The sequence below is a fragment of the Pteropus vampyrus genome, unplaced genomic scaffold, assembly GCF_000151845.1.
Source record: "Pteropus vampyrus isolate Shadow unplaced genomic scaffold, Pvam_2.0 Scaffold171, whole genome shotgun sequence".
In the NCBI taxonomy this organism is placed as follows: Eukaryota; Metazoa; Chordata; class Mammalia; order Chiroptera; family Pteropodidae; genus Pteropus; species Pteropus vampyrus.
The window spans coordinates 1,930,797-1,955,090 of record NW_011888952.1 but is presented as its reverse complement, the minus strand read 5'-3'; the positions used below and the strand labels follow the sequence as shown (position 1 = coordinate 1,955,090).

Below are 24,294 nucleotides of genomic sequence, written 5' to 3'. Positions count from 1 at the left end.
TTGCCAGCTGTGTGACTCTGGGCTAGTCACTTTCCTTCTCTGTGCTACAGTCCCTTTGCACAATAAGAGTGGAAACACTTTTCTTGATGAGGTAGAATGAATCAGAAAGGATTTGGGGCCAAGAAATGGCTCCAGGGATAGAGAGTGCCCCACATGGTAACCCTGAAAAGAATCCTTTACTCTTCCCTCCTGGCAGTGCAGCTCATTGGTTAAAGCCCAGCCTTTGGAACGAGATTGCCTGGATCAAATCCAGGCTCTATCACCTAACACCTCTGTGATCTTGGCAAATTGCTTACACCCCTATGCTTCTACGTCTTCAGGTACAAAACAGGGATAATAATAGTATTCACCACATAGAAATTAAATAAATTAATATCTGTTAACTGCTTTAAACAGAGCCTGGCACACAACAAGCACCATGTGTTTGCCATTATTGTTGTTATTAATCACACATTTTCTGCGGTTCTCCTCTGTGCCACTGGAAATGAGTGTAGGGAGATAGATATAAGCAAGCATGGCCCCACAGGGTAAAGGTTGTGGCCTAGGCCTAAAGGAGAGGGAAGGACTTTTCTGCCCAAACTGAGGGCAAGGGGGAAGGTCAGGAACAGGTACATGCAGGAAATCTGGCCACAGTGCCAAGAGAGCCCAAGGAGGGGTGATTTGTATGTTGGAATAGTTGGGCCGGTTGAGTAGGAATGGAGCAGATCCCGCATACCTGGCCCTGTCTCAGCATGGCAGAATCCAGATGGTTAGTGGCTCACGCTCTGCCATCGGAACCTGCACAGTCTGCCCAGGCCCAGAGACTCACACGGTGGCAACACAGGGGTTGGATGCTGGCTCACTTCTGCTTGCCTCCACCTGGCAGAGCAAAAAGGCACCAGAAGCTAAGGGCAGGGGGCCATCACAGTCCTGGAGAAGGAACAAATCAAGTCCTGCCCATAGAGGCCGACCAGATCCTGCCCCACTCAGTGCTCAGGACTGCTGTCTTGCCTCCAAGGCAGGGGCTACATCTCATTTAAGTCATTAACCCCAGAACAGGGCCCAGCTTGTGGCAGGCAGCACGGTAGAGAAGAAGAACCAGCTTTAGAGTCAAGAGGTCCCGGTTCAGGTCCTGACTCTGCCACTTCTTTGCTGAGTAAACTTGGGCAGGTTACTTCGCCTCTCTGAGCCTCAGTGTTCTCATCTGTTACATGGGCATGCTGGAGCTCTGTAAGTGCTGGGCTTGTTATTCTCAGGCCCTCCGTCAGTGTGAGTGAGTGAGGGAATGAAGATAAGCCCAGTGGGAAGGGAGCTGAGTGAGGGTTTAGGCCTGCTGTGCTCGCCAGAGCCAGAGCCACTAAGGTTGCCTTTTTCTTGGGCTTTACATCATCATATCTACCATGTCCAGTTTGTGTGCGTGGAAAGCCTCGTGACTGCTGTGGTGGACATGTACCCCAAGGTCTTTCGGAGGGGCTATCGGCGGGAGCTGCTCATCCTGGCCCTGTCGGTCGTCTCCTATTTTCTGGGCCTCGTGATGTTAACAGAGGTGAGTGGTATGGACAGAGCAAGCAACATGGACCGCACAGCACAGGGCCAAGTGCCTGGGCATTGGGTTAGGAAGGTCTGATGCCATATCTCACCTCTGAAATGGACTAGCTGTGTGAGCTTGGCCAGGTCTAGTACCTTCTCTGTGACTCAGTTTTTTCATCTTCCTAATGGGAAAGTATGAGAATCTCGTGAAAGTTCTCATTAAGCCCTTAGCAGAATGTCTTGCAAGTGTAATGCTCAGCTAAAGGTCACTGCTGGCATTATCAGAGGGGAATGAGGCTCACAGAGGGAAATGCTGGGTTTATCTGGTATTCTGGAGGCCTGGGCCACCCCTACCAGTAACTTTGGGCTGAAGGAGACAGTGTCACCTATGGGTACATCAGCTAGTCACTTTTATTGGCTTAAAGTTTAGAGCGGGCTTTTCTGGAACATCACTGAGAATAGACACATGCGATGATATTAGGCACTTTCAGGCACTGTGTTCTAGCTTCAGCCCTCCTGTATACCTATCTTCGTGTCCCCGTTGGACCTGTGGGTGAGGAAGGATTCACCATGATCTGCATGAAATCATGTTTCTCTCCCCTCTTGCAGCCGTTCTGTCTAATACTTTCTCAAGCACTTTGGGAAGGTGACATTGGGTATCTTTCTCCCTACACTCAAAAAATTAATCTAAAAAGCAGAAAAAAAAAATAACTGTTGCCTAGAGACAAGAGGTTTATAGGAAAGAAATGAGAACTCAGAATCAGTCAAAGCAGCTGCTGTGGTACTGGGGTTAGCCCATTGAACCTCCTCATTCTCTACTTCTCAGCCAAATGCCGCCGCCTCCCAGAAGCCCCCTCTGCTTTTCTTCCCCACAGCACTTTGTTCCAATCAAGCTCAGCCCAGCCTCCTTCCCACTGTTACAATGACCCATCTGTTCACCTTCTTCTTTCACCGGACCCTGAAGTCCACAGAGAGAACTTGCTTGGCTCTGTGCCCTTGAGGCCTGGCGCACAGTGGGCATTTGGTATATGGTGGCTGGTGTTATTACTGCTCCTAGTCATTGTCACATTAATGAGAGCGATAATCAGTGTTTGAGCAAATGAATGGTGCGGCACTTCCTATTTCCACCTCGCCTCTCCCCAGGCAGGGAAACCAGGGCTGTAGTGAGCAGGGCCTCATTAAGTGCTGATTAATTATGCAAAGTAGAGTCTTTTGTCACACACAAATTGGGGGGTTAACCTGAAGTGTTAAAGAGGCTGACAGGGACAGGGCTACAAGAACAGACGTTGGCATGGGCAGCACTGGCTTGGAGCAGGCAGGTGGAAGGCCCTAGTGGACTGCCAGCCCTGGGTGCCACCAGCTCAGAGAGCCCTCATGCCGACCCTCCACCTGAAGCCTCGGGTCTGACCAAGGGTGCCTCTCAGCCTCTGGGCCCAGCAAGGAGCCAACACTTGGCTGCTGAGACTGTGAACCAGCAAACGCTTGGGCTTTACATGCCAACCTTCTGGCTCCATGAAGGAATATCTGTGAGCAATCACACATTCAAATTGCCAAATGGGCCATGTCGTCCTCGGCCTTCACAGTAATTGCTGGCAGGATTTTCTCCCTCATTTATAGACATTTAAAGCTCAGCTCTAGGGAAAAACTAGGCCACAAATTTGTCATTTTCCACCAAGGCAGTGTAGTGGGTGGTTAAGGGCATGGGCTCTGCAGCCAGAACCACCTGGGTTTAGTTCTTAGCCCGGACACTGGCTAGTTAGATGACTTTCGGCAACTGTTCTCACTGCTCCATGCCTCGGTTTCTCCATATGAACGTTGGGGATAACAGTAGTGCCTGCCTTGTAATTGGACAGCTGAGTGCACACCTCCTGGGCCTCTCACTGAACTAAATCTCACGGATCTGTATATTATAGAGCTGTCATTCCTGCATCCCATAAAGATTGGCTGTGCACCTACTATATGCCAAGCCCTTGGCCAAAATGGGGACACAGCTGTGCACAAGCCAGTTAGAGTCCCTCCTCCATGGTCTTTCACTCCACAAGACTCAGTTTGCACTTAACAGGGACCTACTGCAAGCCAGGCCCTACAATGAGGGCTGGAGACACAAAGAAGACTGGTTTATGGGCCTCCCCAGCAGCAACTCAGCACTAACTGAGCAACTAAGAAGGAAACAGTTTATTAAAACTATGCGTTCATAAAATATGCTGTGGAGGCCCAAAGAAAGAATGAGGCTGTCGGGGAGGGCTGGAGGAGGTGGCATTTGAACTGCACTTTGGAGGAACTTACAAGTGAACAAGAAGAGCATGTATAGATGCAAAGTGGTGAGACTGTCCCACAGTCTGTCCAGGAGGGAGCACGTTGAGTGTGGCTGGTGAGAAGGGGAGATGAGGCCCAGTGGAGAGGGTGGCCCTGACAGGCAGGCTGAAGGAAGCCAGTGAGTAACATTAAACTGCAGAGTTACGTGGTTGGATTTGCACATTAGAAAGGTCCCTGTGAAAGCCAGTGCGCAGAGGATCAGGGTGAGGTGGAGGGAAGGAGGCCAGTGGGGAGGCTGTTGGAGTTATCCAGGATAGGTGCTGAGGCTGCTCAACCTCCATCTCTGGTTTTCTGTGTCATTTCTGGCATGTGAGAGCAAAAAGAAGACTGACCTTTACCCAGGGGATGGTTTCTTAGGAGTGCCCAGGTACAGAGGGCATTAGGGACAAGCAGTCTGCCCTGGTGGAAATGACTCCTGGCTGATGGTAGGCACAGGGCAGCACAGAGGGCCCTTTCCAAAGCCAGCTGGCTAACCATGCTTCTTCATGTATCTGTCCATCCCTCTATCCATGTGTCTGTCCTCCCGCCCCACAGGGCGGCATGTACATCTTCCAACTCTTTGACTCCTATGCCGCCAGTGGGATGTGCCTTCTTTTCGTGGCCATCTTTGAGTGCATCTGCATCGGCTGGGTGTACGGTGAGTAGAAGCCAAGCCTGTCCACACTGCAGTGGCCTGTATCAGGGCCCCAAACATGGGTGCCCTGGGCAGGATTGGGCTCAAGTTCTCTGTGGCCTTTCTCCATCGGTGTCAACCTCATCCTCCTTCCTCTCAGAGACTCTTTGAGCCAGTCCTTCTGCCCCTGAAACTCAGTTTTTCCATTTGTAAAATGGGGTCATCGTCACCACGTCTCCAAGTAGGAGATAATTTAGGGAAAGCAGCCAGCAGAGTAACTGGTCCTCAGATAACACCTGCCTTCTGGTCCTCCTATTTCCCCAACGAATCGAGTTCCATAAGGGTTGCTGGGTTCGATGATGTTGGATATTCCCACGGTGAACTTGGCTCAGAAATAGACACCCCTGCAGGCTACTCTGCTCATTAGCAGCCCAGCCAGGCTCTGGCCTTCAGAGCCCTGACCCTCACCTCCATGCAAGTCAGCCAGCCCCTTGCCCCCTGCATTTCAAGGGACCACCTTCCACCTTTCTCCCACAAACTCCAGTATTCCCTGGGCCTCACTATCCAAGGTCTAGAAGGGTCTTCCCAAGATCAACCAGAATCCCTCTTCCTGCAGTTTACTCTCAAACCTTACATAGGTATAACTCATGGTAGTTTTAAACAGTAGTGAATAAGGTCCCTGCCACAATTTGTCTGTGTCCAGCCAGGGAAAGCAGGTTCTCATAGCCTTCCCTCTGATTCTTGTACAAAATTCTCTGGGGTATGTGTGCCTGTCTGTTTTATCCTGGACAGGAAGCAACCGCTTCTATGATAACATTGAAGACATGATTGGCTACCGGCCATTGTCGCTCATTAAATGGTGCTGGAAGGTTGTGACCCCCGGGATCTGTGCGGTAAGGGCCCACCCCCCCCCCACACTTTTCTATTGCAGAGCCCCAGCCCTGGCAGAGCTGGAACTGAGGAGTTGGCTTCTGCCTGAGTGACCTTCTGTGCACTCAGAAAGTCCGAAGCACCTGATTCCTTCCTAAGTTGGAGTTGTGGGGACAGTCTCTGGGCTTGGCAAGGGAGGGGACCCCCTGAGATCCCTGCTCTGCCACTAGCTTGCTGTATGACCATAAGCAAGTCACTGCCTTCTTGGAGTCTCAGATTCTATACCTGCAAACTGGCCGTGGACCACGTGAGAGACAACATTTGGCTTTGTTGTTAACTGCAAAAGCAGCAGAACTGAGGGTAAAGTTAGGGCTCATGCTGTGCCCTGTGACCAGACCACAGAGAGGCCTTTGTGAGTAGGTATTTAATAAAAAAACAGCCCACCGCTGTTCACTCAGTTCTTGGCAAGGCAAATATCTCAGAGTATCTTCATAAACCATCATAGTTCTGAAAGGCAATTTTGAAACCAGCCCCAAGAAATGGCCAGGGAAAAAATAAAACTTCCTGACTGGGCAGAAGCAGAGGCTAAGGCTCCTGGGGTGTAGAGAGGTCCTGGGAACTGGGGGTGGGGGTCCATTCCCTGTGTGTCTGATTCCAGTGGGATATACCTCAGACTCACCATAGATCCAGGCAGAGCCTTCTCTGAGGCTGTCACATGGGATCAACCCTTACCCCTGCTTGCCTCCTGCATGCAGGCCCCAGGGACCTCTCCCCATCTCTCTACAGGGCATTTTCATCTTCTTCCTGGTCAAGTACAAGCCTCTCAAGTACAACAACATCTACACTTACCCCGCCTGGGGCTATGGCATCGGCTGGCTCATGGCCCTGTCCTCTATGCTCTGCATCCCCCTCTGGATCTTCATCAAGGTGTGGAAGACAGAGGGGAAACTGCTGGAGGTGAGACAGCGGGGAGGAGGGGTCAGCAAGGACAGCCTCAAAGGGCCCAAGGACAGGGTGGGGCTTCGCTCTGCCTCAGCTGGGCTGATGATCGAGGCTGAGTTCATGAGCGCTTCTCTGAGTCTCAGCTTCTCATCTAGGCAGTGGGTGTGATGAGAACTGGCCCGCACGTCTCTTCCTGGGCAGCCGTGACCGGCCCTTCCCTGGCAGATGTTCATCATGACCACTATGTAGAAGCATCTCTGTGAGGCCTCAGGGTTGACCCTGTTTCTCTGAGCTCAGCCACAGTTTCCTCATTTGTAAAAGGGGGACAAGCAGCAGATTCTAACTTACAGAGGTTTTTGTGAGGACTCACTCAGTTCCTGTAGGGAAAGCACTTAGACCAAGACCTGGAAGAGAAAATGACCGAGCGTTAGCTCTTACTGTTCTGTTAATGCATTAAGGACCCCATTCCCAGGGCACAGGGAGAGAATCTGACCTATTCTGTATCATCATCCTGCTGGGCTCTGAACATGCTATATCTCCTTTAGTCCTCAGAGTAAACTAGGGTGCTGGCATCATTTTCTACATTTAATAAGTAGAGAAACTGATGCTCAGAGAAATTGTCATGCAACCAAAAATTATCATCACACAGCCAAAAATTAGCAAACCAGATTTTTATTGAGATACGTTATATTAGTTTCAGGTACACAACATAATGATTCAATGTTTGTATCTATTGTGAAATGATCACTGCTGTAAGTCTAGTTAACATCTGTCATCATACATAGTTATAAATTTTCTTTCTTGTGATGATAACTTTTAAGATTTATTCTCTTGCCAAGTTTTAAATATGCTATACAGTATTATTTAACCATAGTCTCCATTGCTGTACATTATATCCCCATGACTTCATGTCTTTTGAACCCCTTCACCCATTTTGCCAACCCCTCCCCCAATCTGTCCTCTCTGTGTATGAGCTTATATTGTTTTGTTTAGATTCCACATATAAGTGAAATCCTATGGTATTTGTCTTTCTCTGTCTGATTTATCTCACTTAGCATAATGCCCTCAAGGTCCATCCATGTTGTCACAAATGGCAAGATTTCCTGGTTTGTGGCTGTGTAATATTCCTCTGTGTGTGTGTGTGTGTGTGTGTGTGTGACATTTTCTTTATCCATCGATGGACACTTAAGTTACTTAGGTTACTTCCATATCTTAGCTATTGTAAATAATGCTGTGATGAACATGGGGGTACAGATCTTTTCCAGTTATTATTTTTCTCTTATTCAGATAAATACTCAGAAGTGGAATTGCTGGATCATATGGTAGTTCTATTTTTAATTTTTTGAGGAAACTCCATGCTGTTTTCCATAGTAGAAACCAAATTTTTAAAAACAATTTTATTGAATTATGTTTTATATGTGATAAATTTTCCCATTTGGGTATACAGTTCAGCATAGTGCAATTATCACCATAAATCAGTTTTAGAACATTTTCATCACCCTAGTAAGATCCCTCGTGCCCATTCACACAGTAAATTCTGTTTCCACCCCCAGACAACATGAATCTCCTTTCTGTCTCCACGGATTTGCCTTTTCTGGACACTTCCCCTCAGTGGAATGGTACAGTATATGGTCTCTTGGTGGCAGACTGAATTATGATCCAAGCCATCTTATTCCAGAGCACTCTCTATTTAGTCTCCTTTCCCACCTGTCCATGGATCAGATGGTTTGAGTCAGTTTCTCGCTCATTTAGCAAACTGTTTGCAGTGTGCCAGACGCTATTCTAAGCCATTTACAAACACCGAACCATTTAATCCTCATAAAAGCAATCCTTTGAGGTAGAGGCTCTTATTGTCCTCATTTCACAGATGAGGAAGCCGAAGCACAGAGAAGTGAAACAGCTTGCCCAAGGGCACACAGCCTCTAAGTGGTGAGCAGAGACCTGGAGTCTGTGCTCTTGTCCCCTGAGCTTTACTGCCTCATGTCACTGCCATACTCCATTGTGAGGCCCTGTCTTTGCCCCAGTGCCACACCCCAAGGATCTCAGGGGTTGACCTTGGTCTCCCAGGACAAGGTCAGAGGGAGAGAGGGGTGGGTGTATGTGTGCAGACATCCAAATGCAATTGCCCACTCAGAGTCAGCTTCACTTAGCCTGTCTGCCTGCTGAGAGGCCTGGGCTCCAGAAAAAGTGTGCATCCAGGTAGAAGGAGCAAGCCTGTTCATGTCCCCAGTAAGTCAGGCTCCTTGCCTTCTGCAGGGAATGTAGGTCAAAGGCAGTTGGTTAATTCTGATTTGGAACCAAACAGGTTCAGAAGAAAGTAGTCCTGTAACCCTAAGGCCTTGGCCACTGCGACCCCTGCCCAAACTTCCAGTGGCCTTTTGGTATTGCCCTCCTGGCAGGTCCTCCAGAGCATCTTTCAGGCCTGCTGTGGGCGGGGGGCGTGAGGGGAAGGAGGGTGGAAGGGGAGGCTACTTTGCCGAGTTCCCTCCATCTTCCTAAGCTCACACACCTGCCTGCACAGAGATCAGGGCTTGTTAAAAGACAGCAAAGTCTTTGAAGGTAGTTAGACCTGGCCTTCAGGCCTTCCTTACTGAGAGAACCTGTGTCTGTTAGTCCACCTCCTTCCATTCCCAGAAGGTTCCCCCAACTGACAGGAAGGATCTGGATGGAGAAATGGGGTTAATGGTACTTACCTCAGAGAATTGCTGCGAGGATAGATATCCTGTGCTAATCTGTGGCTAGGCCAACTAATCTGAGCTTCATGATAATCCTGGAAGCCAGGTACCATTGTTATCCCTCTTTGACACGTGAGGAAACTGAGGCACAGAGAGGTTAAGTTTCCTGCCCCAGTTAAATGGTAGACCTGGGTTCAAAACGAGGCACCTGGCTCCCGAGCTCATGCTTTTAACCCCTGTCATGTGTCAAGGGTTCAGCATGGGCAAGACTGCCTGTTAATCCCACCTGGGCACTGTAGGTTCGGCCTCTTAAGCCTGGCAAGATCCGAAAGCGAAGATAGAACCTTGATCATGAAAAATCATCCACACAAAAGTCTTCCCAGTCTTACTAGGGAAAGGGTTTTTGCCCGAAAGGACCTTCCAAATCTTGGCCCAGTGTCTTATCCCGAGGGAACCTGTGGGACACACAGGAAGCTGAGATGTGAAACCCCAAGGCAGGGCTATGGCAGCAGGGGTGTCAGGAATCTACTCATGGCCTCTGCTTCCTCATCAGTACAGTGGGGACAGTAGCCATCTCATCAGGCCCAGCCCAGTGCCTGCTACTTTGCAAGGTGGCATGAAGCTGCGGCTGTGAGCATTGGCATTAGTGTTAGTGTTTGCACCTTTGAGTCGTAGCCCAAGGAGCACAAGGCACACCCATGTTCTTCTGGGTGGTGGCAGCATACTGAAATCCCTTTTGTGGGAAATCTTTCAATTTATCCAGCAGTCATATAAACAGCCCTAGAGGTGCCTTAGCCCACCCTCACAATAGCCCTTTCAGCAGGTACTATTCTCCCATTTCACAGATGAGAATAGAGCTCACAGAGGTTAGATGAGTTGCCCGACACAGCTGGTGAGTGGCCACAAAGCGATTCAGACCCAGCTGCTCTGTCTCTACCAAAGGGAAGGCGTAAAGCCGTTGGCCCTGATTATAGCTCTCTCATCTTGGTCACCTGCAGTAGGCCAGGTACAGGCAAGCACTTCCAGACGTCCTAACTCCTCACCAAATACCGGGAATGGGCATCTGTTGTCCCCATTTTCCAGAGGCAGAAACTGAGACCCAGAACTCAAGTCATCACCCAGGACAAAGTTCTGAGTGGCAGAGCTGGGGCCCAGATCTCGGTCTGATAACTCCATGGCCCCGCTGTGCCCACTGTGAGGCTGGGAGAGGCCGAGGCAGGCCCCAGGACCCCAGCAGCCACTCTCAGACAGCTCTTCTCCTTTCCACCCACCTAGAAAATCCGGAAGTTGACGATCCCCAGTGCCGACCTGAAAATGCGGGGCAAGCTTGGGGCAGGCCCACGGACGGTGATGATTAATGACTGTGACGCCAAACTCAAGGGCGATGGGACCATTGCAGCCATCACAGAGAAGGAGACGCACTTCTGAGTGTCCACCTGCCACGTTGGATGCGTCAGCTTCCTTCTCCTCCCCCGTGTGTATAAATGAATACCTGAAACACAGTACTTCACCTAATGATAGAGGCTTGCTCGTTTTGCACAGGACTTATTAACAAGTTAATTCTAAGGTGGTCGTGTACACTCTGGTTTAAAGTCACATTCCCCTCCTCACCCCCAATCATCATGTAACTTTATGAAGAGATAATACTGTACGTGGACTAGCAGAGTCTTTTTGTGCTAGACTGTTTTAACCACTCTTTTCTAGGGGTTAGGAAGAAGTGTATCATATGGTCAAACTTTTATACTTGGGCTGTGGGCAGGCGGAGTGGGAGCGATGCCTGCCCTCCTCTGTCAGCCTTTTAATCAACTAGTCTATGTCCCATGTTTGTTCCTGAGCATTGCAGCCGCCCCTCCTTCATGTACCTGGAGTGGGGGTGGGGGCTTTTTTTTTTTTTTTTTTCCAAATGCTCCCTTTCCCATTCTCAACCTCTCAGCTAGGGGTTTGCAGACTATGTCAGAACAGAAAAAGTCCCACCAGACTCGGGACTGCTGAGTTGCAGGCACCCGTCTGCCCAGATCACACTAAGTGACCTCGGGTACTCCCACTCCCTGGCTGTCAGTTTCCCCATCTCCTGAATGGGAACGACTGGATCAAGTAACTTCGAGGTGCTTTCCAGTCTGGCCACATCTTTTGGAGGTTCTTGTTGCATGCCTCGTTGGCTTGCAGACCTGTTGTTCATCTTGGGTTCTTCTTAAGATTCATAGTCAGTTATCCCTCTCTCCACCCTCCGCCTGCTTCTTTTCAATCAAGTTTATCATGGAAACAATGTGGTGGTAATGTGTGTTTTCCCCAAAACTCTAGTTTGATTTCTTCCCTGAACAGTGCGTTCTCTGGAGACCAGCCAGGTCCTGGCCCCCACGACAGGCTCCTGCTCTGTCTGCTCTCACCCTCGGCTCTGCCTCTCCATCCTCAGCGGGGCTGGCTGGAGTTGCCTGAGCTCTGGTTTGTGGACTTAGGAAGCAGCCTCTATTCTGCTTGTGGCTGTTTGTTTTGCCACTGTCCCAGCTAGGATCTGCATTGTAGGGCCTTCCACCAGCCTCCCAGGGGAAGGAGCTACAGGTGGGCCCGGAGCCTAGTTTTGTACCCCAATCCCTCTTTATCTCCCTGCCACGTCTTCTCCTTGTGGTTGGTCCAGGCCCTCCTCTCTCCCCCACCATCCTGATACCTCTCAATCCTCTCCTATTTTTCCTGACACCAGCAGAACCTTCGAACCTTTGCAGAGGCTTCTTCCCTACCCATTTTTGGGGTGCCATCCTACCTGTGTCTCCCACCAGAGGGCTGAGAACCCTCAGCACTTACTGAAAGGGAGACCTGGGCTCCCTGGTCCTCCTCAGTGCAGGCCTGGTAGGGTGGGCTGGCACTCCAGACCTCTCTGGCTGATCTCTTTCTTCTTTAATTGGATTTGATGTCAAACCTCTGCCTTGGATTTATTTGGGGACAGGAAAGGTTTATTCTTTATCCTGAGTTATTTGGGGACAGGAAAGGTTTATTCTTTATCCTTTTCCTTCATGTTCCCAATTTTATTTAGTGGAAATACAAGCTTTCTCCAAACTTAGGCTTTAGTCTCCTGTAATGAACCTGTGTGTTTGATTCACCCAAAAGTTCCCAAACTCCCGCTTCTCTGCTCTAGGCAGTCCTCATCTGGAACCCGAGTTTGCTGGGAGGGATGTCCAATGCCCCCAGGCAGGTTGGGATGCCTGGTTCTGAGCCCTTTGGCACACACAGCCCAGGCCTCCCCGGCCTCTCCCTGAGCTGTTTGATCCGGTGGACCCAGGAAATAGACCCAGGAAGATTGGGGCTTGTTTGAGCCCCAGCTCGTTCCCATCCTCATCTGCTCTTCTTCCAACAGGTCCCGGGGAAGGCGTCTCCCCACTGCTGCTGCTGCTACTGGTTCTCCCCCACAGCTCTCACAGATGCACAGCCCCGCAGCCTTCTGGGACACACTGCATTGTACATACATGTGACACTTAACATTTCACTCACTTAACACTACTAATGGGGCCGGGCAGAGGGAGGGCCTTTGTTTTTGTAATTTCCTACTAGTATTTGGGTAACTTTGGGGGGTGGGGAGGGAAATGTGGGGGCGGGGAAACATCATTGTGGTGACTTTTTTGATATTCATTAGAAACAATACATCCTTTCTGAGATATTTACAGTATTATTAAAATGAAAAAGGTTGTACTGTTTTGCATAATGAATGTTTTTATTGGGTATTCAAAGGGCACATGATTGTCTGCTTACTCATTTTTAAAAATTAAAGGAATGAACGAACTATATGTGGCTGTTCGCAACAGAGTGGTCTTCATTGGGTTTTTCTTCCTGTTTTTTTATTATCTCCGTATTATTCCAGCAAAAGCATCTTTGTTCCATATTTGGAGGTTGCAGTCTCAACTCGGGATTACAAATCAGAAACTCAGGGGTGTTTCAGGAGCCCACACTCCCTTTCGTGTATTTGCCATGCATTGAATGTCTACTGTGTGCTAGGCACTGTACAAGTTATCTCTTTAATTTACACAACAACCTCATAAAATAGGCACTCCCCCCCCCTTTATTTACTACTTACCCCCACTTTACATATAGGGGAAATTGAGGCACAGAGAAGTCAAGCCACGTGCCCAGTATCACGCAGCTAGTAAACAGCAGGACTGGAAAAAGAAGTCAGGTCTGTCTGACCTCAAAGCCCAGTCTCTTAATCACTATGCCTACTGTGTCTCCTGCTCCAAGGCCCCAAAGAAAGCAATAGTCACCTCACAATGGTGACAGTAGCTGACACAAAGCTCATGCACCTGTCCTAGTAGGCAGAGCCGCATGTGTGAGGCAGGCAAGGTGGGGTGGAAAGAGATGAGGATTTGGAGCATGCAGCCCTGGTTTAGCTCAAGGATCTGCCCATGCCAGCCTGTTTTCTGTAAAATAAGGATAGTAGCTCCTGTTTCAAACTCAGGGTGATTAAAGATCCTGTAAGCTCTGACGGTGAGTGGTAAAACACTGTTTGCGCTGGTTGTTATTATTCTGAATGAATAGTTCCTAAAAGTTTGATATTCTCAGACTTAGACAAAATCTTTACATTTGCGTCTGATATTTCCAACAGTGGGTTGAGATCACAGAGTATGTCTTGTCCTGCCAGCCCGTGGTACAGTAAGATCATCTACACACAGTGTCTGGTCAACAATTTTACTTAAAAACCCTGATCTCGAGGTCCACCTGAACCTACCTTGGCCTCTCACCTTCTCTGAGATGGTAACATCGACTCACAAGGATAGCATACCACAGAGTTACAGAATTCAGAAAATCTCTCTGATCCCCAGAGGATTCCTGAGTACATCCTGATACAGTCTCCTGTCCCCTGCCACTATGCCTTCCTTGTATCTGAAAGTTTATTGTGTTAAGCAGCTGTCAGCAGCAAGACATGAAGAGGGTGGACCATGGAAATATGGGTCTTCCTCGTTCCCAGTAAATCTGATTTATAGACTCTTGAGCTTAACAGAGTTGATAACATGAGGCATTAATATTTATCCAGCAGACCCTGCAAGCTGCATTGTATGCTAGCAACCCCTGCTGGCCCAGCGTGACTCTGTAGCCTAGCTCTATTAGGCATTTCAAAAAACCAGAGATGGAGAGGGGAGCTTTAGAAATAAAGTGATAGGCTACTTAGGGCTTAAGAGATTTTTCTCTGTGATGGGGAGATCAGGCACCAAAAAGCTGTCACGTTCTGCTGAGAGCTGCGACATTTGGAAAATAGGGTCATGTATTCAGCAGGCATTTACTGAATACCCACCACGTTCCATGCCTGGACCTAGGATTGGGGATATTGAGACAAGTGGAGGAGCTCCTTTCCTTAACTTCCTGTTCTTAGTGAAGAGAACAGGTGTCTGCATTCCCCTAGACAGCGGTAAGTATATTGAGAGAAGCCGTTCTGTCTTCCTCTCCTCATTCTTTTTCAGTGTGAGCTCTGCAGTGTGGCACTGGGCAAGTCTGCCCACTTCTTTGGGCCTTGACTTAGCCATTGGTAGAATGGTGAAGAAAATGAGCCCCAGAGAGGGAACACAGCTGGGTCAGGATTCCCCTAGAAGTCTTCTACACCCCTGTCCCATACTCAGCCCCCTATACCATCTTAAGTCGTTAAAAATCAGAAGAGCCCTTGGCCCGATCATTTGGTTATCCACTAGGGAACAAAGTCAGTCTTTGTTGTCAACTCTTGGCCTCCTCTGCCTCTCACCTTTGAATAAGGTCTACTTTGTGGGCGATATCCATGCACTGCTCTCAGAGCTTCCAGGCTAGTTGAAGTATAAGAACCACCCCCACAAGAAAGTACAGGGCAGAATGTGCCAGGGCCTAAGTGCTCAGGGAGTGCCAAGGGTAGCAGTAATAACTTTATTGAGTACCTACTGTGTTCCAGGTGTCATGTCTACATTACCTCATCAGAGTCTTACAACAAATCTAAAAGGTGTTAATCTCATTTTTCCTATGAAGGAACTAAAGTTTAGAGTCTAAATAAGTTTCCCAAAGAGATGTACTTCCTGGCAGGTGGAAAAACTGGATAGGACCAGGTTTGCTGGGTCTAAATAGAGCTCTTATACCCAACCACCTAACCAAGGACATAGGACTTTGAGCTGCACCTTGAGGGATGGGAAGATTTCTTCAGGCAGGGAAGAGCATTTGAGATGAGGGACCAGCCCAAGGAAAGGTAGAGGCAGAAAATGTCTTGAGGGGAAGAGGGTGAAACTCACAGTCCTCCTCATCCCTGGCGTACTTTTATAACCGCTTGTGTAACTTTACCTGCTTGCTGTGAGGCTGGGGTGGCCCCTCCCCAATCTCTTAGAGCAAGGGAGTCAGGTAACGCCATACCCATCAGGGATAGCACCTGGTGCAGGTCTTGGCACAGAGTAGGTGCTCCATGAGACAGCAGCTTCAAAGAACAAGTGCCCAGCTTGCCCCAAAGTGGGGAGACACAGGAAAAGGAATAAATACGCATTGAAGACCTTCTCAGTGCTGGAAACCATGCTGGGCCCTTTCATGTGTGTTACCTTGTCCTCAATCATCCTGTGGGTTCACATTCTACCAGTGCAGAAACAGGCTCAGAGAAGCAGAGTCAGCTGCCCAGAGTCCCAAAGCTGGATAGCGGCCAAGCTGCGGTATCCGCCCTAGAGGTAGTCTGGCTCCGAGGCCCATGCACTTTCCACAGACCATTTTTAGGAACCACCAAGTGCCACCACAGCCATTAGCATTGATGAATCGCTCAAGGCCATGGAGAAACATGGTGGTAGAGGCCATGTAGGGAAGATCTGAGTTACCTTTGATGACACTGGAGACCTCTGGAAGCCTCCATAGTTCCCTAGAAATCATATAATGCCACTCAGGTTCACTGACATAGACAAGGGGATGTTTGGGCCCAGTGAGAGGCATTGAGGGTGGAAGGGACCATTGGGACCCCTGGATACCTGAGAGGTGGGGAAGTCCTGGAGATCCAGTAGAATTATTGGAGCCTCAGGGTGTGATGGAACCCTTGGAGGTATGAGGAGTTGAGCTCATTGGAGGGTGGATACAGGAGTTACAGGGGACCATCAGTAAAAATGGAGAATCACTGGGGAATACTTCAGAGTTACTGAGGGCCATCAAGAGTCATAAAAAGAATCAGGGTCCTTGGTCAGTAGCAGGGGCATTTGAGCCATCCAGAGTTCTAGGGGGGTGCTTGTCATTACCTTGTGGGAAGTATGCCTCTGAGGTATGGATACAGTCTTGAGGAAAGTGAAGGAAGGGAGGAAGAGAGCTCGGAAATGCTTCAGAGGCAGGGGTATAGGTAAGAGAGCTGAAGTGAATGAGAGTAAAGAGGGGGAGCGCCCAGCCAGAACTGCAAATCATCAGACGGTAGTTAAGTTGGGCTCTGGGCAAAGGACTTCATGACCTTGACCTATCAAGAACAGATTAGTCTTGGCTCTTCCGGAGATCTCCCACCTACGTGTGTCAAACCAATTCTAGTCACACTTGGCTTTTCTTAATCTCCCAGGAATTTTCTCTGCCTGCCTTTTGAGCCTCTTTTCAAAGCCAACCATTTCTGGAGTGAGGAGGCTCTTTGTAGCCTGTTCTGAGCATGAGCTTGGGCCCTACCAGAGAAGGGTGACTTAGGAGAAGCCCAACAGAGGGTCTAGGCCTGATCTGTGGGAGCCCCTGGTCAGATGGTGGGGAGACGGGTCAGAGGAAACAGAACAGAGGCAAGTATCATTTATTGAGAACCTATCATGCACCTGAGATAGGGTCAAGTATTTTCTATCAGCCTCCAAACAACCTCTGTAACTGTGATGTATTCCCAGTTTACAGATGTAGAAACAGACATGGAGAGATAGGTACAGGAACTTACCCAACATCACACAGACTGAGCTGGAACTCAAAGCCAAGTCTATCAAAGCCAGAGATGTCGTTTTTTTGGTTTTTTTTCTGAACGGGCAAGTTGGCTCTGTTCTCTAGCAGGAAAGAATGAGCCTAGCGCCTCCCTCCCCTCATCGCTGTCCTCCTACCCAGAGTCAGACAGGCTCTGGTGGCAGCAAATTAGCCACCAGGTGGCGTTGTTGCGAAACCCAAGTCCCCTCCCCGTGGTCCAGGCTCTGACCAGTGAGATCAGAACTGGAGCTGGGGTGGGAAGTTGAGACTAGAGGATCCAGAGGCCCTGCTCTGGGGACCTAGATGAGGGGCAAAGAGGCTGCCCTTGACAAAAAGACACAATTCAACCTTCTCACCCAGCCCCATCTCTTGCTCCTGTTTGCAGCACTACCCCAAAAGCTAGACACACCTACGTTCAGTTCTCAACTCCCCCACTGACTGGCTGTGTGGCCTTGGGCAAGTGACTTAACCTCTCTGATTTCAGTTTCTTCATCTGTGCAAATAGAATAAGAAAATGGTAGGAACGCTGAGAGGAGTAAATGAGACTGCCATGTGTCAAAATTGGATGGCACACAGAAATTGGTTCTTGTTACATGTCACTCTTCTCAGTACAAGAGGCAGAAGGGCCCCAGGGTCAGGAGATCTGAATCCCAGTTATGAACTCTCTGTATGCTTTGGACAAAGTCACTTTTGCTCCCTGGGCCTCAGTTTCCTCGTCTGTAAAATAGGGCTAATCCCAGGAACTCTCTCTTTTGGTTATTTTGAGGATTAAATGAGATAGTGTCTATATGGCATTTGTTTTATAGAGCACCAAATAAACAGGAAAAGTGATTATAGAAAATATTCTTATTAAATTTCCAGGTGGTGGGCTTAATTAAATATGCAAATTGTGATAAGTTGTGAGAAGCACAGGGCAGCCCCTCAGGGACTGACCAGGCAGGTGGGACAGGCTGTGGGTTTTGCTTTGACCATGTACCGTCAAATACACAGGCTCCGTCAGCCAGGCCCTTCCTTGGTACTTGCCCTGCCTCTTCTTGGTCCCTCCCTTCCTCCATCTGCCCTGGAATCCTGCCCCGAACTCACGTGGACTCGAAAATCTAGAACAAAGATGAGAAGACCAAACGCTGAAAGATAGATGATGATTATCTCTGAGTGGTAAGATTTGGGCCGATTTCTATTTTTTCCCTTTTTCTATACCATCTAATTTTTCTTTAACAAAGAACATCTATTGCTTTTATATTCCAAAAACTAAAATCAATAAAGCTATTTTTAAAATCCTCTCACCGCTGAGATGTTGGTTACAAATGAAGGCCCGCAGGGAATGAAAAATGACTCTCATATAGTTGGAGGGAATGGCGGGCAAGAGAGGGAGGGAGATGCTGCTGCTGCAAATGTTCCTTCGGTTCCCTGGATCCAGCCTCCCCTGGGGGATCTGGGTGCCCCACAAGCCAAGCTCAGGATGAGAGAGAAGCAAATGGAGCAGGACCCATCATCCAGGCCATATAATTCTCCACTATATTTATGGGTGTTCCAGCATTTTCAACCTTGTCGCAGGGAGCTTGTCAGCAGCTTTTTGAGAAGGAGAGAAGGGAAGCAAACAGGCAAGGCGCCTTTTGTTGAGGGCTGAGTTTGTGCTAATTACTGCCTCCCCCACCCCCTCCTCCAATGCATTCTCCTCTTGTGATAAGGCATTTCGCACCTGTTAGTGCTCGTGGCTGGGTGGACCTGAGCCAGAGAACTTCCCACCTCACTCCCCGACCACCCTCAGGGGCTTTCCTTTTGCCTGAGAGCTTCCACTCCAAAAAGGAAATCAGGGGGGCACTGATACCAACAGAAGAAGTAATGATGCTAAGTCACCAAAACCCCCACAAAGTCTGCCACCCCGCTATACCCACTTGCCAGGGCCAGTTCCTTGATAAGCGAGCATCATTCAGAGTGTAAGAGGATGGCAGCCCCAGAGTTGGTGGGGAAGGCTTCCCTGAGGTGGTAGCAGGGGTTGGAACTTTGAAGAAGCTCAGAGTTTAGTAATTTCAAGTGGGGGCTCTGGCATCTCACAGATATGGGTTCGAAGGCTGGCTCTACCACTTACACCATCTAGGTGACCTTGAGCAAGTCCCTTTACCTCTCTGAGACTTAATTTGCCTTATCTGCAAATTGGGACCAACAGTCCTTAGGCCTTGAGTTTTTCTCAAGACTTGGGAGTTCCATTAGGGTGTTCGCTTAATCTAGAATAATGTCTCCTGGGGCCTGATTGCCCCCTTCCCTCCCCCGCCCCAAAAAGGAATAGGCACAAGCTTTGGAGTCAGACAGACTAGCTTCCCATCCTAGCTCAGCCACTTACCAGCCCAGGGACAAAGCCCCCATCTTTTCAAACCTCCATACCACCCATGCAAAATGGAGCCCACCCGTCACAAAAGAAGCAGCTGTCATGCACCCAGCACATATTAGGTGCCCAGCCAAGGTGCTAAAGAATTTAGACTTGACCCGGGAGGCAGCTGGACCCTGCCTGAACACGCCCCCCTCCCTGGGCTGGGGCAGCTGCAGTCTCGATGGCGTGTTTTTTATCTCCAAGCCGCAGTGGGCTCCGCAGAACTCGCAGAGTCCCTGGGTGAGGACAAAGAGCTGTTGTTCCCACGGATCTAAAATTGCCTCCTTCTGATTGCCGCTATACAAACCCAGGCGGCTGCTCGCTTCCCCCATCCAGTTGGGTCTATTTCAAGAACACGCTGATTAGTGCTGATTGCGCCTTGATTATGGCGAGCACATCCACCCAGTCCCCTCCTCAGGCTCCCACTCCAACCACAGCCCCCACTGCCACCCAGGGGCCACCAGACATGTGAGTGTACAGCATACTGGGGCTGGGGTCCTCACTCGGCCTCTACCACTGGTGGGATCTGGGCAGGTCCCTTCTCCACTCTCCAGCTTTTATTTCCTCCACTGCGAAATTCTTCTGTGCTTAAGAAGGCATCCAACGAAATAGTGCCTAGGGAAATGTGCCTTTATTAGTGGGCGTTAGACATTGTGGAAGGTCGTGAGGGGGAAGGGTATGGTTTTGGCCAGGGGAAGCGACTCTTCAAAACACCCCATCACACGTGTGCATGTGCACACATATGCACACACATAAACATGTGCACACAGAGAGACAGACTCATAGAGATGGCTCCTGCCTCTACCTGTACTTGAGGCTGACCTTGATGGAATGGGATTGAACTTTATATAATCAGAGTTTTCCAGTTGTTTTGGGTACATTATCACGTGCAAATGTTACAGCCATCTTCTGAAGAACATATTTTGTGCCCATGGTAGGTAAGGACCCTGAGGCTAATGGAGGTGATGTGACTTGCCCAGCATCACCCAAATAGGGAATGGCGAAGTCGGGATTTGAGCCAAGGTCACTTCAAGGGCAAAGCCTGTGCTTCCCACCATTCCATAGCCCACTCAGGCTTCTTTACCAGGTTGAAGGGAAGTCACGAATGGGAATAGTATATCAGCGGTCTAAGGCTAGTTTTTTCTACTATGGTACTCCTGTGTAATCCTGGGAAAGGTTTTTCCCCTCCCAGGGCTGATCCTTGGAAAATAGGGGTTTGGCTCAAGGTGCCCATAGCAGATAGGCTGATTCTTAGAATAACCTGGAAGCACTTTTTAAAAATAAAGATCTGTACCCCATCCTTAGAGAACTGAAATCAATAGGCCTGGGATGGGCCCAGGAATTAGTGTTTTAAGATACTCTTCAGGTGAGGGTCAGTGGTTTTATCTGACTTCAGTTAATTCTGCCCCCAGAGTGTCTCACACGGCCTCTCTGCCACCTCCCAGCCCCATCCATCCTCAAGACATATCTCTTCTACTCTCACATGGGCCTCCAACCTGTCCATTTCTCTGCACCCCCACTATTCCCACCCCCGGTCCAAGCCCCTACAATCCAGTGCCTGGACACAGCGGCTCTCTCCTCCCTGCATTCCCTGCTGCCATTCTGGCCCCTTTGGTTTATTTTCTTTCTTGCTTCTGTAGACGAGTGTATTGAATCAACTCATGTCAGGAACTAATTTTTCATCGTGTGAGTTTTCACTTATCTCCTTTTTTTTTTTTTTTTTTTTCTGCCACCTCCTAATATCATGGGAGGTAGGGCATTAGGATTTTGACATATGCATTTTATTTTATTTTACTTTTTAATTTAATTTTATTTTATTTTAGTCCTGCACCCCAATCATCTCTTTTGTAACCATCAGTTTGTTTTCTATATCTGTGGGTCTGTTTCTGTTTTGTTTTGTTTATTTTGTTTTTTCAGATTCCACATATAAGATCATACGGTATTTGTCTTTCTCTCTCTGACTTATTTCACTTAGCATAATATCCTCTAGGTCCATCCATGTTGTCTCAAATGGCAGAATTTCATTCTTTTTTATAGCTGAGTAATATTCCATTGTATATATTCACCGCATCTTCTTTATCCATTCATCTATTGATGGACATCTAGGTTGCTTCCATATCTTGACTATTACTAGTAATGCTGCAATGAACATAAGGGTGCATATATCTTTTCAAATTAGTGTTTTTGTTTTCTTCAGATAAATACCCAGAAATGGAATTGCTGGATCATATGGCAGCTCTATTTTTAATTTTTCGAGGCACCTCCATACTGTTTCCCACAGTGGCTGCACCAGTTTTCACTTCTACCAACAGCGCACAAGGTACCCTTTTCTTCACATCCTCGTCAGCATTTGTTACTTATTGACTTATTGCTGATAGTCATTCTGACAGGTGTGAGATGGTCTCTCAATGTGGTTTTAATTTTCATTTTCCTGATGATTAGTGATGTTAAGCATCTTTTCATGTCTGTTGGCCATCTGTGTGTCCTCTTGGAAGAAATGTCTATTCAAATCCTCTACCTACTTTTAATTGGATTGTTTGGGTTTTTTTTTTTTCGTGTTAAGTTGTGTGAGTTCTTTATATTTTTTGGATATTAAACTCTTATCAGATGTATCATTTGTGAATATCTTCTCCCATTCCGTAGTTTGTCTTTTAGTTTTGTTGATGGTTTCCTTTGCTGGTCCGTTTTCTACACAGCAGATTGAGGGGTCTTGAAATGCAAATGTGAATACCAGTACGTCCCCCGTCCCCAGCTCAAATCATCAGTGGCTCCCTATTGCTCCAAGGATAAAAACTAAACTTTGCACTGTGGCCAGCATGACCTGGCAGGGCCTGGCCCCTGCTTCCTCTCCAGCCTTATTTTATATCACCAATTCCCCTCTTTGTAGTCCCCTGATCATCTTTCAGATATCAGATTTCAACTCACTATGTGTCTGTCCACCAGAAGATCTTTGCATTGCTGTTCTGCATTCTTGGACACATTCTCTCCCTTCTTCTAGTTACACTGAGCTCAAACCTCACTTCTTGGAACTATCGTGAGAGAGATTTGGTTTCCCTAAGAGTAGCGAGCTCCCCATGCACGGAGGAATGCAAGAAGATTCTGCGTATTCACTGGGAAGGAGGTCAAGGAAGAGATGTCTGCTGGGGTCTGAGCCCGAAATCCTTCCCCTATCTAGGAGAGCCTGTGGCCTCCAGGACAAGGGATCCCTCCTCTCCTGGGGGTGGGAGAGCGATGGAGCAGGAGAGACTTGGCCCCGGTCCCCAGAATCCCAGGCAGCCTAAGCAAAGGCTTGCTGGCAGCAGCAGGGGCTCCAGAGCTCTGGCAAAGAGACTGGAATTCTCATTAGATTTTCCACTTGGCCTCTGGGTCCTGGGCAGCCTTGGGAAGTGGAACAATTTGCCCAAACTCCTGGTTGGCGAGCAGTTGCAACCCTGAGAGATTTCTAAGGAGTATGCAGATCAGCTCTCTCACCTCCTCTACTGACATCCTTCTCTCTCCAGCATTCTCCATCTTTTCCTCTAGTCTTTCCTCTTTTTTTCCCGTCAACATCTTCATTCCCTACCCGTTTCCTCTCACCATCTTTCTCTCTTCTTTTTTCTTTTCCACTCTCACTCCCATGGGCTCTGTCCCTCCTCTGTACACTCCCACTGCCTCCTCTCCCCCTTCCCAAATTTTTGCACCCCTCTCTATCTGACTCTGGTCCTGTTTATCTCCCTCTCTGCAGCACCAACCCCTTTCCCACTCCCATCTGACCTCTGTTCACTCAGCCCAAAGTCTCAGGGAGGGCTGCGCGGGCCAGGCCAGGCCAGGCCAGGACGTTTCTACGAATGGTCTGTGGAAATGACCTTCCTGTGGACGAGGCAGGAAACTTGACCTGCTGCCCTGTGCTGTTATCCACAGATTTCAAAAACCCTGTACCACTATTAAGGGCCAGGTTTCCATGTCACCATCCTAAGGCAGGAGAAGAGGAGGGAGACACAGCCCTCATAAGTCCTCTCCTGATGTCCTTGTATAGAGTAGAGTGAACTCAGGGCCAGGCTGTGGTGGGAGGAGGACACAAAACAAAGGGGGACCTAAAGAGGCCTTGTCAGGTTTAGATTCAAGAGCACAGGCTCTGGAGCCACTACGCCTGGGTCTGCTACTGACTCTGCTACTTCCTGGATGTGCAACCCTAGGTTAGTCACTCGACTTCTCTGGACCATAGTTTCCCATCTGTGAAATGGGGATAAAGGTAGTTCCTGCCTCCTAAGGTTTTTGTGAGGATCTCATGAGCTAATGTATGCAAAGCGCTTAGTACCAGGCCCTATATACAGTGGGTGCTCAGTAACTTTAACAGGTGGCTAGGGACTGACCTTGATCCCGGGCTTGACATCTGGGCTTGGGCATGAACATCTGAGCATGAACAACTGAGCCAGTCTTCAAGTTTCTAGATGAGGCCTCAGAGGGAGGAGGATCTCCACAGTCAAGATTCCCAAGGCTCCATCACACCCATCATCTTCATAACTTTCCCAATGCCTCCATCAGCTTGAGATGACTTAGTCCAGAGTTATACACAAAGAAATGGATCTCAGGAAGGTGAAGCCATGTGCCTCAAGTCTACAGAACATCTAGCAAGGCCAGGGCTTGAACTCAGCTGCACGACCCCTCAAGACCCATCTCCCTCCATTACCTGGTACTGGGTTTCAACTCTGGGGACCTTGATGGGGCTGGCTCAGGGTCTCCAGGGTCCATGCTTGGGATGTGGGGCTTAAGTAGGATGTTTGTTCTGATTCCAGGATTCTGCAGACACTTCCATCTTCCCACCCCTTGTTGCTAGACAACAGCTGCTGATGGCTGAGGGTGCAGGGAAAGGTTGAGTAAAAGGGAGGCTGAGCAGCTGGCTCCGTACTTCACAAAGAGGCTGCTGGAAGCTGTTTCCAGGCCAAGCCCAATGAGAATCTGAGCCTCAGAGATGTGCATGAACTTGCCCTAGGCTGCTAGAGATGAGAGATAACATATCCTAGAACCAAAATGTCAGAGCTGGCAAGACCCTTAGAAAGTTGGCTTATAAAGAGCACACGCATATAACCCTCAACTCGAGTCAGAGCAGACATTGCTAATCCATGACCATATTTCTTCCCACTAAG

At 48.7% G+C, this 24,294-nt stretch overlaps 1 protein-coding gene across 1 annotated transcript in view; it reads left to right on the top strand.

The window, feature by feature from the left end:
• Nucleotides 1–12,592, top strand: part of SLC6A11 (solute carrier family 6 member 11) — a 120,617-nt gene extending 108,025 nt beyond the window's left edge. The window contains exons 9-14 of the mRNA XM_023536880.1: nucleotides 1,388–1,525; nucleotides 4,360–4,462; nucleotides 5,231–5,331; nucleotides 6,095–6,265; nucleotides 10,201–10,399; nucleotides 12,275–12,592. Coding sequence (XP_023392648.1) covers nucleotides 1,388–1,525; nucleotides 4,360–4,462; nucleotides 5,231–5,331; nucleotides 6,095–6,265; nucleotides 10,201–10,353 — 666 coding nt within the window. The 3' untranslated portion in view covers nucleotides 10,354–10,399; nucleotides 12,275–12,592. The remainder of the gene's footprint in view (nucleotides 1–1,387; nucleotides 1,526–4,359; nucleotides 4,463–5,230; nucleotides 5,332–6,094; nucleotides 6,266–10,200; nucleotides 10,400–12,274) is intronic.
• Nucleotides 12,593–24,294: the final 11,702 nt, after the last annotated feature.